At 42.5% G+C, this 16579-nt stretch overlaps 1 protein-coding gene across 2 annotated transcripts; it reads right to left on the bottom strand.

The window, feature by feature from the left end:
* Positions 1 to 657: 657 nt before the first annotated feature.
* Positions 658 to 16549, bottom strand: LOC110984018 (oxysterol-binding protein-related protein 11-like). Of its 2 annotated transcripts, XR_015423598.1 has the most exons (18): positions 16251 to 16549; positions 14973 to 14998; positions 14399 to 14504; positions 13651 to 13701; positions 13000 to 13161; positions 12104 to 12361; positions 11129 to 11313; positions 10757 to 10872; positions 10289 to 10419; positions 9904 to 9989; positions 9452 to 9533; positions 8743 to 8893; positions 7929 to 8039; positions 7656 to 7816; positions 7309 to 7425; positions 6580 to 6741; positions 5174 to 5810; positions 658 to 5125 (listed from the first exon to the last, which is right to left on the bottom strand). XR_015423598.1 is itself a non-coding variant. In XM_022243799.2 (17 exons), the coding sequence occupies exons 1-17, from the start codon at positions 16374 to 16376 to the stop codon at positions 5691 to 5693; spliced, it is 2151 nt and encodes a 716-aa protein (XP_022099491.2). In that variant the 5' UTR covers positions 16377 to 16549; the 3' UTR covers positions 658 to 5690. The 2 variants fall into 2 exon arrangements, 1 of the variants encoding a protein (XP_022099491.2); XM_022243799.2 differs by having other exon boundaries at positions 658 to 5810.
* Between the last annotated feature and the right edge of the window lie 30 nt (positions 16550 to 16579).

Here is a 16579-nt window from a genome sequence, read left to right as displayed (position 1 = left end):
AAGCCGGCAGCTTGAGCATCGTTCAGCTCAACTTGATTAAGCGTGAAAAACACGATACAGGCGTGTGATTAGTTACTGAATGTAGTTAACTAAAATAAGTCAATTTTTTTTCTGTGGTTTTTGTTTTGTTTGTTTTTTTTTATGGTTTTGCGGTCTCTGGGGTCGACAGGAAACTAAGTCAATATTTCTTTCATATTTAAGTCTATCAAAAGTCAAGTCAGCTTTTTCTACAGAATTGTGTAGTTGGATGGGGTAATGGTTGCCAGTAGATATTCAGTCGTCTGGGGTCATAATTTTGGCGTCGTAATCATGACTCGGTGTCAATATTGGCAGTCTGGTTTGGCAAGTTATTGGACAATTCCACAGCACAATATCAAGGCGTTATTCTGGAAATTATGTACTCAAATGCAATTAATCTGTACTACAGATAAAAGCAGATATAATACTGCAAATAATTGATTTAAAAGGGGAGGTTTTAAAACAATGACCAAGGATTTATTCGTTTCAATGGGGTGTGTAACGTGTGTCGTACCAGATTCATTTCATGCGTGGTTTACCTTGGCGGAAAACGCATACGACGTAAACAGGCAAAATACACGTACAATTGTATTTCTCTCGGGCAAGTCAACTAATTATAATAACTTGTCGAAATACTGGTTGGAGGTTGAACCTTTGTTCCTGTATTTATTCAATTGTAAAATAACTGGACTTTTAACACTTTTAAAAAGTTACAAAATTACGAAACGTTTTTTCTTATTTCAACTGGTGTCTCCACGAAAAGAAGGTTTCGACCTTGTGCTAAGAAGGTTTTTAAATTCTCGCATCGACCAGGAATAGTTTGGGGCCAAAATGTTAAAGAAGTAAAGCAGCTTTTGAAGGGCAATATTTCTTAACATTTTTTATTTGTGTGAGCCTCTTTTTCCTAAGGCATTTTGAGAACTGCATGTAGGAACTTTAAGACATTTTTGAGGAAAAATGGAATTAAAATTGTTTTATTATGGAAAAGCTGCATAATTCGGGAGAATAGGGGAACCAACCCAACCCCTATAACACCACGAACCGCACGTGTGCTTAAACTCTTCTAAATTTCTTAACAGTCGTACAAAAAATTCTTTAGTTTTAAACTTTCTTTTCCTGTTTTTTATCCGATACATTTTTTCATTTTTCCCTCTAAGTAGGCAAATTGAATCTATTTTGTGAGAAGATGTATACATATCAAAAGCAGGGAGCTTATGAAAAAAGAAAGCACACAGATATTTTGAGTTTTACGATAACATGATGAAACTGTCATGCCAATGAAACCAACAAACCTTCCCCGAAATGTCTACAACTTCCTTCATAATCTGGGCCCAATTTTGCACACCTACTTTCGGGAGAAAATACCGTTCGTATGGTTGTGCTCAACCAATAAACTTTACATGGCAACTGTCTTTTAAACTTAAACGGGATCGCTCTTAGTTACAAAATGGTTTCTGCCCAACCTGTTCAGGAAACTTTGCTAAAGCAATTTGTCTTTTCTTTCTCCGATCGATTTCAGGGGCAGGTGGAATGGATATTGTGTCATCATTGGAAGATGGGGTGTCTGCTGGAATAAGATTTGAGGAGTTAAGAAGCAGTAAGTTGCATACCAATGCCACTAAGAAGCTCTGAATGCACAACACTGAACACCACTTGCGTCCATAAATCTCAGAAAAAAAATAATCTAGTTACTGATACATTTAAGTTCAAGACTATCCCGGTGCCTTGTGATAATCTTAGCCTTTAGTTAGCCGAGGCCAACAGCCCTTACCTTCCACCCCCCCTCTATTGCCATTGCCACTCCCCCTCCTCGAATCAACACACTGACCCAAACACACATCTTTCTCGGTGAATGACGCACATCAGTAATAACAAGAATTCACTTGCAAAACATGCTGAACCATTAAAAAATACCTTCACGGAAGAATATCTCCACATACTCCAATGGCATGATCTTCAGAAGATTTTGCACCGTCTTTTAAAAAAAAAAGTTAAGCTGGTCCCTGTTTTGACATCCCCTGACCCATATATTTAGACCAAATAAACCCCAATTAAGAAGACCTGTTACCCCTTTTCTTTGGAATAAATTTTTTCCGACCACCTCTGAAATATAGCATGACACTACTTAGCTTGACAGTCTTAATACATCTCACTGTCCAACAATCACCGTCCAATCACTAAGCACCGGATCAAAAATATTCATTATATTTTCACTGCTCATTTACATATATACATATATTACTTTGTCTGTAACTGACATATAAATACCTTACATAACAATGACTAAATGAATATCTTATTAAGTGATTTGTTCAAGGAGGCAAAGAAATGATTCACAATCCTAAAGCAATCACATCAAGAGTTTTCTAAAACGAAAATACTTTTTTTCTGCCACTTTTCTCCCCTCGTAGTTTACTGTTTCTCTACGACACATCTGGCACATGTCGCTATTGCAATTTTTTTCCACAACCAGAGCAAATGTATTAATATAAGGGGTACAAGGTATTGCTGACAATGAAGATTGAGAAATTCCCAACACTGGGGGTTCTAAGAATCACTTAACAAACAGACTAAAAATAAAACAGCATACAGGCATATGTTTTAACACAATCACAAATTCACATGGGAAAGATGTTAAAATGTTCATGCACGTCACCTCGAGTAACAACGCACGACACAGAAATTGCATATGACTAACATTAAAAATGTTACATTTGAATTTTTCTCTTGGTTCCAACTGAACGCCGAGTGAAGCTATTGGCCGAACGGATGATGTTTAACGTCCAGCAGCCAACTTTGTGAAAAGCCACAGAATGACACGTAATAACTTATCAGGCAATTGAAGGTCACAGATATGAGCCTTTTGTATAAATTTGAATAAAATCTGCTACACTGAGTTCTTTAAATTCACGTCAACATTACAATTTGAATTCTCCATACTGAAGATAAAGTTGCTACACCTCGTGATCTGGTGCAATTTTTTGGTTTATAGTTACATAAGAGATGCCTAGCAGTTTTCAATGGATAAGAAGGGCACAAAGGAACCAGTCCATTCCACAGATGGTGGTCACTATGCAAAAGCTTGCCCCGAATCACGAAGTATAGCAACAGTGTCTTTTTAGTCTGACGAATTCAAATTCAAACACAGCCCTCTGTGGACACATCACAACAGGCATCACTGCTGAATATACACAAAATTCATTACCCGTTCGAGTAAACAACTGAGAAAACGTTTCATCTTTCCAATGTTGGTTAAAATGCTGATATACACAGTGTCTGCCTTAGGAAATTCCCATAAATTGGACACAAAATAGACAGTTGCTTTTGGTGCAATATCCCAAAACAAGAATTTGTTTCTGTTCTCCAAGTGAAGAGTAGAACAAACTGGCCGAAATATTGAGTTCACTAGTTCCTTTTGGAACTCCACTCACAAACACCTCTTTATTACTACATCAAAAATGCAGACCTTCAAATCTGGATTTTTGTTTATATTTCCTGGTTTTGCATGCATTTTACCAAGAACCTGAACAGCATAACACTCTAGGCTGACCAACTTTTGTTTCGGACGTGTTGGTAAGTTTCCACTGAGCCCAGTCGACTGCTTATGAAAATGGAGTTGTTGCTTGTTTTGTTTCAAGTCGCCCGTCCCCGAGCACACAAAAAGGAGAGCCGCTTTGCTTAGGCTTGGATACTACGCAGACTTCCATTTGTGATCACAGCAACCTTTGCCAAATATGACACTGAACAAAAAAAGGCCTTGCATCAAGTCTCAGTACTAAAGCTTTCACCAATGTAACTGTCATCAATTCTTTTCAAACAATTTTGCATGGGTGTTGCGAGGATACTTTCCAGGGGTGAGGGGGAGCCCTCATCAGCAACAAATTGAAAAACCACAAACAATGGAAGAGGGTCCATTTCAAGGTTTGTTTTTCAAAGAAAATCAGTGATTTTGAAACTCTTTCATCCACTTCCTTTTTCAATTTTTCAATTTTTTTTTCAGCACCCCCCAACATTGATAACATTTGCTCTAATTTTCAATTTTCTCCAAAGCGTATCCAAGAAAATTCCTTTCTCAGAAAACGTTCCTGGAATATCCTCGACACGCTAAAACTGAAATCTGAAAACCTGCTTTCCTCCAGACTTGATGCAAGCTCCCATTAATTAAACGTATTCGAGTATCTCTGCGGTTTCACAGGCAAACTGGGTGTCAATGTACACAGTTCACATAATGCTGTAAGGCATTCGCGTGGTTGTCACTGGTATGCGTTTAAGATGCGACCAAATGCCCGTGAAATTACCACAAACCAGCAGTGGGCGGCGCTTAATTAACTGAGGTATGTAGATGCTCATACTCAGTGAACCAAAGTATTCTTCTTTGTGCAAGGAACATGTGGGTGGCATATTAATTCAATTCAGCGCAACACTGCTGACCGCTGGACCGTGCCTTTAAACCAGACTTTCCATGCTTGACCTGTTCCGTCATCAACACCTTCATAAAAATTATCCACGCCCTGATGGGAAATTATTAAACACTCGCTTCGAATTTCTCCGCTCGATTCACTGGCCAGATGGGCAGACAGCACAGCAGTTGTAATTGTGAATTTTTTTTTCCAATTAAAACACTTCTCTTTTCTTTGGTTCGGTTTCTCAACTTTGGTCGAAATGATTCAAAATGCACTCGGCCATGGATGCCCTCTTGCACCGTTCTTTGGTGTGAGAGGAAACATGCAAGAGATAAAAAAAGGCATGACATGACACTCAATAATTTTACCAAGGAGGGTGTCTACCCTAATTTTTCTTGGCGACAGTGTTGTATTCAAGTCCATCACAAGTCCCTGCAAAATCCCCGTGAGTCCATCACAAGTCCATCACTAGTCATTCAGTTTTTTGCCAATGCACAATTATTCAAATGAGCAGCGACAAAATCATTATGTTTTTATTCACCCCGTTACTTATGACTGGCCTGGTGAGGGGACTTGTGAAAGGACTTGGGAAGGGACTTGTGACTGGACTTGTTACTGGCCATGTGAAGGGACCTGTGACTGGACTTGTTACTGGCCTTGTGAAGGGACCTGTGACTGGACTTGTGAAACGACTTGTGACTGGCCTGGTGAAGGGACTTGTGACTAACCTTGTGAAGGGACTTGTGACTGACCTTGTGAAGGGACTTGTGACTGACCTTGTGAAGGGACTTGTGATTGGCCAGGTGAAGGGACTTGCGACTGGACTTACGGAGCTTCTTTTGAAAGGACTTGTGACGGAATCGAATACCACACGGCTAGGTGACGAAAAAACAGGACAAAGTAGTCCACCACGCAGTCATTCCCAATGCCCACACAAGGTACCCACAATGCAATGCAACGTACTCAGCATGACATCATCACACCTGTAAGCTCTGCCGGGCTTCAGTATTATTACCAAAAGGAAAAAGTACCAATGCTGATGCACGTTCATCCAAGTCCTACAAAAACGGACAAGAACCTGAGTTTATTGGTAGTTCTCGTTTTTTAAGTAAAGTTGCTTTCAGCTGGTAACGCTCAGGACGACTGAACAACTTAAACGGATTGGCCTGCCGGACGGACGAAAAGTCCAATGGGAAAGCAGCTTTGGAGACAAGACAGACACAGACGAAAGTGGCCCTACTTTGGACAGTTGGGAGAGTTGGCCCCTCGCTACGCTTGCAGGATCCCGTTATAGCACCAGCCCTCACCGCTCTTCTTGAAGAGCTTGGTCCGCCAGGGTGTGTTGGTCTCCTTCCGTTCCCGCTCCTCCCTGCGCTGCCTCTCTTCAAGCTGTTGATGAGAGGGGAAGAAAGGCCACTATTGAAACCACAACACAATTCCTACACGAGGGGGAAAAGCAAGGACAGCGGGGCAGCTCTCCCAACCTGCAATACAGTTGTGGTCATACTTTTTTTTTTCAAGTAGCGTCTTCAGACATCACACAACTTTGACATCAACGTCATATAATAACTAATAATTTGATAAAGAGGGTTACATCACAGACATGCCTTTGAAAGAAGTAACCAACTTGACAAAACAAATATGACGCTATGCAAAGCCTGACTCGTATGGCAGATGCAAATTTGGAAAGGGGACGGGGTGTAGTAAACGAAGATTGACTCTGAAATACCCACTGAACCACTGGACCTCAGTTTACGGTTTAAATGTAGGTACAGTGGTTTGAAAATAAGTTCCACCAGGCGTAGAAGAATTTTGGGCACTTTATTTCCTATTGATATTTAAAATTTATGATACCTCATTTTTTTATGGATTGCTAAATTTCAAACCCTGTGAATTAGCCAAATGAGACATTTCCAAGGGCCTAATTTTTAAACAGAAAATGGAAGCAAATTCCAAGACATTTCTGCTGCATCAACAAATTAATGAAAATCTCTTAATTTGAGTAGGAGACATAACAACTTTAAAAGTCATCCAAAAGGTGAAACAAATCATTTTTCTTATTACTTTTTGAAGACTTTTTGCAGCAGCAAGTGAAATATTTCAGTGAACATCTGACCGCTGGAGAGATCGAACCAGCAGACTTAAGCAGAGAACTCACGTATCGCTTGTGCTCCGTGGCGGTGTTGATGTCGCCTATCTTCAGCGCGTTGGTCACGTTCTGCCAGAGTCGACGGGACTCAAAGGTGCCCTGCATGGCTATGGGCCGAATCCGCTTGGGTGTGCCGCTCAGTTTGGTCAAATCTACCACTTTCTTCTCACCCTATTAGAACAGAAAAATTACACCACAATTCATTGATGCAGTATACCAGTGTTTTGCAGAATCCAAGACAGACAGATTGGCTCCATACAAGAGGCATTCAAGTGAAACGTGACCGGGAGTCAATTTGGCGACTTTGAAATGCTCAGACAACTTTCTCCGATTTCTGATATTTTTATCTCTGACTGTCACAAGATTGCAAACCTAGCCAAGGGCTGCAATCCCAGCCCTTGGCTAGGTTTGCCCCGCTCTCAGTGCATTTCTAAATGCTTCTAGAAGTTTTGTATTAAAAACAGTTCTTCGCAGCTACCCTTTAAAGATCTCGCTGAAATGGGTTAATTGGCCAAAACACCACAGCTGTGAGAAAATGCAAAAATAACCAGTTTCAGAGGGGTTGTTAAAGGGCAGCTGCAAAGAATATTTTTAAAGATACAAAATCTTCAGAGTTCACCACTGTGTCTGAGTTGAATTTTCGATTGTTTCACAATTATAAAAGTATTAAGCTGCCGTTTTGGTTTTATGTAGTTCCATATTCATGAACAAAACTACGATGTCATTCAAGTTACTCACCCCTGCATATGAGAATTCCAGTTGCCCATTCCATTCGCCCTGCACCCTGCATATAAGGGCGTTGGCGGGGTTCTTCACTTCCGCATTCAGACGGTGAACCTTACCACCGTAAAATGGCTGCCAAACAAGATACGGTAAGGCCATTTAGGAAAAACAGGCAGATTTTTCATATTTTCAAACCAAAAATGTGCTGTCACGTAAGAATCCAGCAAATGAGCAAAGCCACACTGACAGAGTTGGTCTTGCATCCTTACACTGATTACCACCAAATGACCTACAACATGTTTTATGCACGCTCTGTCCGATTATCAAACCAGCTTCTTTGAGGTATGGTATGTCTCGCTCACCTTTGTCTGGAAGGTTATAGCGGCCTGGTACCCAGACTGCGGGCAATGTATTGTGCACCTTCCCCCAAGCTCCATCCAGGGCACCGTGAGTATGGACCGGCCGTACGCGCTGGGGAACGTCATGGTGTAGTCTTCACTGTGCTCCAAGTCCCGAATCGTGCCTGGTTTTCGTAAAAAAAAAGGCAAAATGGTTTCGCTTCAAATCCTTGTCACAACAAAGCAGGACAAATTGACCAATGTCGCAACAAATACTGACTTTTGATTTTACTATACCTTCTCCTACGTTGTTCACTCCGACCGACATGCCCAGGAATTTGGACTTGGTCCAAATCCAGGTATTCATGTAGATCTTCTTGCTGGGACACTCTACGTAGAAAGCTGACACTGTGGAAAAGTTCGGAATGGAAAACTTGACAGTGACTCAAAAAAGTCACAATATGTCAGGATCCAACAGTTTTAAATATGATAGTGCATGTAACATGTAAATCTCATTTGTACTCGTGCAGAAGTGCATGTCCCATTGGGTGTGCAAAATTTTATTACTGCAGGATTCGAACCTGGGACATGTCCACTGCAGTTCAAGCGCTCTATCATAAAATGCACGACCCACAGTACAATTACAAGCCATAATACCTGCCACAACATAACTTGACAGATAAAGGAAGAGCAAGCACAATTTGTACCTGACAGGATTTGAACCAAGGACCCCTAGTCTGCAGTTGTACCCTCCCAAAATTTGCCTTGCCATTTACATCAGTCATAAGCCACTTCCGTTTGACACAATGAAAATGTATTTTGATAGCTTTGGTTGAGTGCTCAACAATAATAGCCATGTCTAAATCACCTGTGGCTATGGCTGGCAGTAACACATATCTATGGGAAGAAGCTGCAGCCACATGCCAGCCTCCGTAGACATGTGTGTTATTGCCAGCCAAAGCCATGACTTTTGGACATGGCTATGGCTATCTGTAAGCACAGGCACTTGTGTACTATTCACAAACCCCTAACTCGGGAGAAATGCAAGAGTAAACCCACAGACCACAACTTACGAAGTCTCATTAAAATCACATCACATGGTGCAACTCACCCGGCGGATGGTGCGAAACCTGCTCAGCCACAAAGGTGACGTGGCTGTTCTCGGTGAGGCCGTCAGACGGGCCAGAGTCTGACGGCAGCTCCCAGGAACAGTGGAACGTCTCCCCGATGATGGGGTTGTAGGGTTTCTTGGCGATGGAACCCTACATTCGGGCGAGGATTTGCCGAGTGTTACCTTCCAAGAAGTTTTAGTTACAGGTGTTTTTTAACCACACATTATTCCACATTACACACGCCCCCCCCAGCAGGGTACCATTTTCAGCTGAAGATGCTGCCTTTTTAAAATGGCAGGACACCACAACCTCAGTCCGTCACAAAGATGGACATGACAAATGCCGATATTTGGTGGTCATCTGTTCCAGATTTGACTGACATTTCGTACCACATCATTGCTTTTTCAAAACTCAGAGACTCAGTGGCCCACGGCAGCTTGGGGGCTCCACACATACTCATCCTCAACGGACTAGTTCGAGCCAACTGTGTGCACAAAGACAAGCGGAATGACTCAAACGTGTTGACAAGTACACATGTCACATGGCAGCGAAAAGGCAATTTGCCAGCATGCTAACATGCTCTCCGATATTAACTGTATGAAGTACACGGTTAAACTAGACAAGAGAAAGAAGTCGAAGGACCGAAAACAAAGCTGTCAGTGTTGCGAAAAACCGTTACAACACTACGCTAGAAATGTCATTTTCTACCTTTCTGCCCACGTGGAATGAGCAAAGATAGTATTCCACCACCGCCATCATACGAGCCTCTGGAGTTGGTAAACTTGGAATTCTGGGTAGAAAAACAACCAGTAAAAACGTATTGAAACAGTGAGTTGCCAACATGTGTCGGGGGTGAGATTGACTAATGATTAAAAATAGCTGAAAACAGCTCAAAAAAGGCATAAAGAAGCTGAACTGTGAAAATCTCCTACACTTTTGGACACAGCCAGTGAGGAAAAACAAAGCTGAAATCCAAAACAAAAAAAGCTGAGAAATCTCACCCCTGGCGGGTGGGTCGAAAAATTACAGCATACGTCAGTTCAGGAGTGCAAAGAATTTTTTGAGCACCAACTTGTGCGATTCGCTTTCCATACATTCAGGCAGGTCTCTGCAGCATGTTGATCAATTTAGCAAAGTCAGGAAGAGGCAGACCATCTCACCTGGCAAACATATCGGGGTGCGCCATGAAGTCGGCGAACATTTCAAGCAGAGACCTCTTTTCGAGAATGAATGTTGGCAATACCACCTACGCATGGGAGAAAAAATACAATTTGCTAAACAGAAAATCAGGCATGATCATGCAAGATCCACGCTTGGATAAAGTTCAGATAACATCGGATTGGAGAAGGTCGGAGTCACACTCAAAGGGTGAAATGACTGACCTCGGTGAGATCCATGCCCGGTATGGTTTAGCACCGTGTTAGATTGAGGCTTTGGGTCAAACTTAAAAGAGTGGACCGCCAGGACAACTGACCTTGGTGAGATCCATGCATAGATTGAGGCTTTGGGTCAAACTTAAAAGAGTGGACCGCCAGGACAACTGACCTTGGTGAGGTCCATGCCCAGCTTGAGTTGCGACAACAGGTGCAGGATGACGCTCTTGTGTTCCTCCACGCCCCCAATGTCTTCGTCCTCCCCGCCTTCCTTGTCTTCCACCTCGTCAGTCGGACTGATGACTACGAGGACACAGAAAGCCAAGAAAATTTGATCCTTTTGCCTACCACTTGGTTCATACACGTCCGTCCGCCAATCGTGAAAGTGAAGCAAATTTCACGTCACAAAACATTTGCGGCAAAGTTCCTCCAGTTGAAATGTGCTCAACTTTTTGCAAATTTTCAAAAGAAATATTTTGACTTGATGTCACCATGCCGCATTTGTCATCCCTTTTGCCATTATGCAATACCTCTGTCAACACAATTCTACCAGCTGAGGAATGGGACCAAACCTACACATTTTGTACATTTGGAAATCGCTACAGTGAGTCAATTTCAAATCTCTACGTAATGGACTCACGTGGCACCCTATGATCCAAGGAGTCTCCCATGCTGTTACTGACTGGCAGGTGGGCGGGACTGTTGGTGTTGATGACACTACCGACTGGCTGCTGATTGGCTACGAGTAGATCCAGACTGCCAGCAAGTACAAAGAAGAGAGCAGGGCCAACGAGTTATAATGTGCACGACCAAACGCAATTATTTGATTGTTTGGAGTGCCTGATTAGGTCAGATGATCTTAATCTGGGGAAAATACTTCGACACAAACTGTGAGACAGTCAAGAATATCGATGAAATAAAGAGCACCAATTGTGAAAGGGCCTGCGAAAGAACTTTTGGGAGAGGATTTGCAATGGACTTAACCATGACATTGCCCAGAGACTTGACAGACCTGATGTTGGCCATGGATCGAGGCAGCTCCATGCTGCTGTTGGGCCGGTGGCCTTGAGCGATGTCCTGCCTCTGCAGGATGTTGAGGCAGTCCTCCAGGCAGCCCATGGCCGAGTGGGAGGTAGACTTGAGCAGCAGGCAGTCGTGGTCCAGGGCGTTGATAGGGTGGCCCGAGGAGGGCAGGGCCTACAGAGGTGGAAGGTTGGAGAAAGTTTAACCTTTGCTCTTTGTGAAAATGGTGGACCAGTGAGCCACATACCGGTAAACCAATCCGCTCCTAACAGGAACAAGAGAAGGAATGTTTTTACATGTACATGGAAACATCAGTGCTTTGGTTGAAACGAACCACGTGCAGACACAAGTGCATGTGCATTTGGCACTGAACACGCAACCAATTTATTCTGGAATGCACGATCTACATGCACATGTACAAGCCCAGCAGGAAAAACTCCCCACTAGCCTGTCTCTCCTTTTCCACTGTTGGTGCACTTCAACTTAGGGTGGATACCTCATCAGCGCATTAACCATCTGCGTGTCATTTGCATATTTCAAACTGACATTTGCATATAATTTGCATATTTGCAACTGAAGGACAAAGGATATGAAAGGGTCTCAAAAAATATGAAAGCTAATGCTTTTGATTTAGTCTCCGTGACAAAACGTTGGACGAGCGCTTCCTGATTTATTCACCTCCACCCCATGGGTAATGAAGTCGTGCTTGTCCCATTCTTTAGGTTGTCCTAAATTCTGAGGTCTCTCTCCATAATTGCCTCTTAACTTCTCGTTCTTTTTTTGGATTTACCTATTTACATGTATTTTCTTAAAATCATAATATGCCTGTCATATTTTCATACCAAATTAAGAAAAGGTCTTATGGAAACAAACGCTAGAAATATAAAAAAAGTTAGAAATATTCAAGCTTTGTCATACATTGAAAAAAAGTCAACTTGAAAACATTCCTGACTGCCGGATTTACCTCCAGTGCTTGAACCAGCATCTTCTGCTGCTCCTCGGCGATGGTGATGATGTCCCGGGCATTGTGCAGCGACTCCTGGGTCACCGACGGGGTGAGGGAGGGGTTGAAGGAGGGAGGCCGGGGGTGTCTGGTCAGGGAGTTGGCGGGGGAGACGCGGGGGGCTGCTCCAGCTTGGTGACGTCGAAGGCCCGGCCGGTGGTGTTGGAGGGAATCGCTGGAGCCGTGGCTGGACGATGGCGATGTACCGTCGCCCAGCGCCTGGAACCCAAGACAAAGAGAGACTGAGCCACTTATACTGCAATTTCACAAGCAAACTGCAGGCAAGTGAGGTTGGCTCTAAGCAACTAAGCTTGGAAACTGGCTAAATATTTGCATAGCATAAACAGACCATCAGCCAGGGAAGGTATACAGTCTGGTTCACGGACTTGAAAATTTCCCTTTATTTGTACATTTAAATTATTGGTCTGGTAGCAATCACTGATGAAAATTGATTGTGATGTAATCCAAGATGTATGACATAGATGTAATGCGTGGAATGCAAGGTACACATGTCCGTTAATTTTAAAAAAAGTCACTGTTATCAAGAAGTAGGCAAAAGTGGAAATAAGCATTCAAAAACATGATAAGAGAAATTAAGTTTTCAGATTCGTGTGCATTGAATAAAGGGGATTTTTAAATTTAATTCCAAACATTAACAACAGCATGGCTTCCAGACCTTAATATCCAAGCAAACAGTCAGAATCTTTGGGTTGGGGACCAGACTAAGTACATGTACATGTAGGTAAAGTGCTTAAGACTGGTACTCCGCCAAATTTTGCTTAGCACACAAATTTGCAGAGACATGATTTCCTGCCAAGCAATCCCACAAGATCAGGTCCAACTGACTATGCTCTTACCTGCGAGATGACTTCGCCCTGGCGCTGGACCACCGCCCTCAGACGACTGACCCAGAACTGTCGCTCCTTCGCGTCGGTAGCCCGCAGCCGGTATACCTCCCCGTTGGCAGCGTTGACATTGAACGTCATGGAGTCCTCATCGCTGGGTGATATCACGGCTCCCTGGCCAGACAGAAAGTTGAATTGATGAATACCAAACACCCTCCAGAACCTTCACAAATCTACCAGAAGGACTGGAGAGATTTGGGGCGGATTACCCTTTCCAGCGAGTGAAATGACAGTCAGACATCAGGTATTTGCCAACACGCCGGTTTATTTGTCCGAGCAAAATGGAAGAAATGGAAGACTGCAAGTTGATGGATGTCGTGCAGCTTCTTTGCGACTATCTTTACCTGTGATTATCCCTCTAATGCTTTCCATAAGCTACCAGCAGGTTTAGGGAGGAAGTTGCAAGACTACAGGGCTTGATTTCCCCTTGAAATCGCTCTTGATTTCCCTTTGAAGGGCTCCCTTTAAAAGGCTCCAAGCAAATAAAGCACAGTATTTGTTTATTTTGGCATCTGAATAGAGAAATTCATCAGAGACGGAAGGAAAGGGAAGAATGGAATGCCCGACAAATAGGTTTAGAAATCAAGACTAATCAAAACTCACTGTCAGATGCACCAATCCTCTAGGTCTCTGAGTCTTCCTGGATTCTTCATTCTAGGCAAATTATCAAAAGCAAAGTAAAATTGAGCATATACCCCACGATGTCCAAAATGTACAAAAACCTGAAATAACTGGCACTCAATACCAATGAATCATATCCCAAGACATGTCCAAAATACGGAAAAATAGGTACTTATTTCCGGTATTTATGTTCAAATCCAGTAGTTGCCAAAACTATGACCTTGTTGTAAATACTCATGTCTAAATCATGTCCAAAAACTGGCAAAACTTGCATCCATGTTCAAAACATGTCCAAAAACGACTGAACTGGTACTGTTTTGATGAATCATGTCCAAACCCTGTACCTGGCAAAACAAATACCCAGTTCCAAACAAATATGTCCAAATCTTACATCTGGCAAGACTTGTACCAAGTAGCAAAAACAGCATGTCAAAAATATGCCCCACAAACTGCCAAAACTGTTACCCAGTTCCAATAATAAAAACATACCAAAATAATGTGACTGGCAAAACTGATAACCAGTTCCAAAGTCATGTCCAAATGATGTGCCAAACTCTGGCAAAACTAGCACTTGGTACCAATAAAACCTACATGTACAACAGTATGCCACTATTCTGACCTGCATGTAGTTTTGATCAGTTAGGGACCCATAAACTCCAGAACCTTTACTTGTTTCTGACCTATTTGCTGCTTTTTTCTTATTTCAAAATCTTTGACCCTTGGAACTTACCACGTAGTATTCCAAAGTTCCCTTTTGAGGATCTAGTAAGAACCACCGGTTCTGCCATCCCTTCACAACGTTTGTGTACTTGTTGAGGGTGCCTTCCATTTGGTGGCTGGTAAGATCAGTCAGAAAAATGTATGTTCATCATGTGTCAACCATAAGACTACGTGTGTATCCAAAGGTCTAGGCTATAGCTCAGAGCACTACTTGGGTCAATGGAAAGAGTCTACAGCTACTAGCCAAGGACTTCCATAAGTACGTGTGTTCTTGTTGGCCACAGCAAAACACATTCTGAGAACATAACTCACAACAGCTCCAACATGATCATGACGATGGGTGATGTGAACATTTTGTCATGTGCAGGGAAGAACGTAAGCGCTTACGCCCTTTTGCCAGGCACACGATGATTTGAAATTTGAAAGGTATCCTGATTTACGTAAGACATTAGCAGGATGGTGAAGTAAAATCTGACTATGGCCCTCAGCAATGGTAGAATATCACTGAGATAAAACACACTGCATTTCTGCTTACAATATATCACAATGGAAATGAAAGTGGAAATAATAATGCAGTTTCTCACCTGAAGAAATCTTCTTCTTCAACTTCCTGAATAGAAAATTTGAAAAAAAAAATATGTTTGGTAAAAGCGTCTTGAGATAATAAAAATTTGACATGAATTTGTCTTATTCAGTATTCAGCAGTGCTTCTTTGGCCAGAAGTCAAGGCGCCCAACGGGATCCGTAGATGCATAATTCATGTTGTCACAGTAGGCCTATTGCTTAGTAATAAGTTACGTGCGCACTTTATAGTGTACAGTACGCCTACAGCACGTGTGTGGAGCATGATACAGTGAGCATATTCATGTTATTCAAATTTAATTTCATGGGTTCCTTGTTCGTCTGTCATGCAAGGTGTGACAGGGAACCAGTTTTGTATGGTAAACGTATACCAGAGCGCCTGTCGGGTGCCTTGAAATCCGACGCAAGAAGCGCTGCTTTCATTTTTTAAAATGGCGCTGCCCATGGTCAGCATAGAAATATGACCGGCCAAGTTTTCAAGGTACCATACATAAAAAATATACAGTTTGGGAAAGCTTTCACCCTAACCTTCCCCAACCACACAGAATTAAACAGTAGTGAAGTGTTTAATTCTGTGGGGACAGGTCTGGTAGGCCCATAACAGCTGGCTTTTGCATTGGGTTTGGCATACCTCCGAAAAACAAAGTCCAACAGCCTCTGTGCACAAAGTCCCAAATGGGTGTTTAACTTTGTGTGAATGGGGAAGGTTAGGGCCAGTAACCCTTGGAGGATCAGGGTTAAGGAGCTCACATAAAAGTCCAAACTCTGAGGAATATGCCGGTGTAGGTAAAATTGTCGAGTCATTCTCATTTCGGAAGATATGGATTCAAAGTATGTGACAATCCTGCAGTTTGGATTTCAGGCACCCCCTAGGGTGTAAGTAATTACTTAACCATACAAAGGAGTCTGTGTAATGTACAAGTCAGACGAAAATTCTTACGGAGAGGGAAAACGGCAAAAAGGCAACATTTTTTCCTCCAACCGAGGAAAAGAAAAGTTTTCTACAATTAGCAACCTAGTGGATTTTTTATAGCGTAAGTAGTGAACACACTGGGGCAATTTCAGCTCATAAAATTAAGCGGATGTTTAGTTATGCCCCTGGATGTCCCGGATAAAGTTTTCGAAAGAAATCCCTATCACGACAGGGCCCAGTAATGCATAATGGGGAGTATTCGTTGGGTCCTGTCTACCATGACTGCAGCCCTATGCAGAAGCAGGGCATTACTGGAATAAAATACATGGAAGTCATGAAATTACAATCATCCAAGTTTTAGACCTACCTTAGCTCTTTTTAACACAGTCTCTAAACGAATCCTCTCAGCCTCTGAAAGGCCAAGATTTTCACTTTTGATCGCATCTTCGATTCCCATGACCTCTGTGGTGGCTGCCATCTTGATCTTGCACATTCCCTCAGGCCTTTTTCTACTTCTCGACTGTGTTCACTGCGGCTTCATGCCTGGCACTATGATGGGATGTAAATGCTTTCTGCTGGGACTAAACGGGATCAAAATCCAACATTTGTGCATGTTCTATTCATTTTGATATTTCTGTCGCAGAGAACAGAGCTACACGGATCTGAAGAGTCCCAATTCAGCTAGTTGGAACAATT

The sequence above is a fragment of the Acanthaster planci genome, linkage group LG21 (assembly GCF_054643075.1).
Source record: "Acanthaster planci isolate LZ-2023a linkage group LG21, COTS_SCS, whole genome shotgun sequence".
Lineage (NCBI taxonomy): Eukaryota > Metazoa > Echinodermata > Asteroidea > Valvatida > Acanthasteridae > Acanthaster > Acanthaster planci.
This window is presented reverse-complemented; position numbering and strand designations above follow the sequence as displayed.

What these genes read in the sequence shown, in the direction of transcription:
- LOC110984018 (XM_022243799.2), bottom strand. Translation starts at nt 16,376, where the DNA reads ATGTGCAAGATCAAGATGGCAGCCACCACAGAGGTCATGGGAATCGAA. An exon ending in TGCTGGTTCAAGCACTGGAG is followed by an intron (nt 11,314 to 12,103) that starts GTAAATCCGGCA and finishes CCACCTCTGTAG; the next exon opens with GCCCTGCCCTCCTCGGGCCA. An exon ending in TGGAATTCTCATATGCAGGG is followed by an intron (nt 6,742 to 7,308) that starts GTGAGTAACTTG and finishes CTGTTCTAATAG; the next exon opens with GGTGAGAAGAAAGTGGTAGA.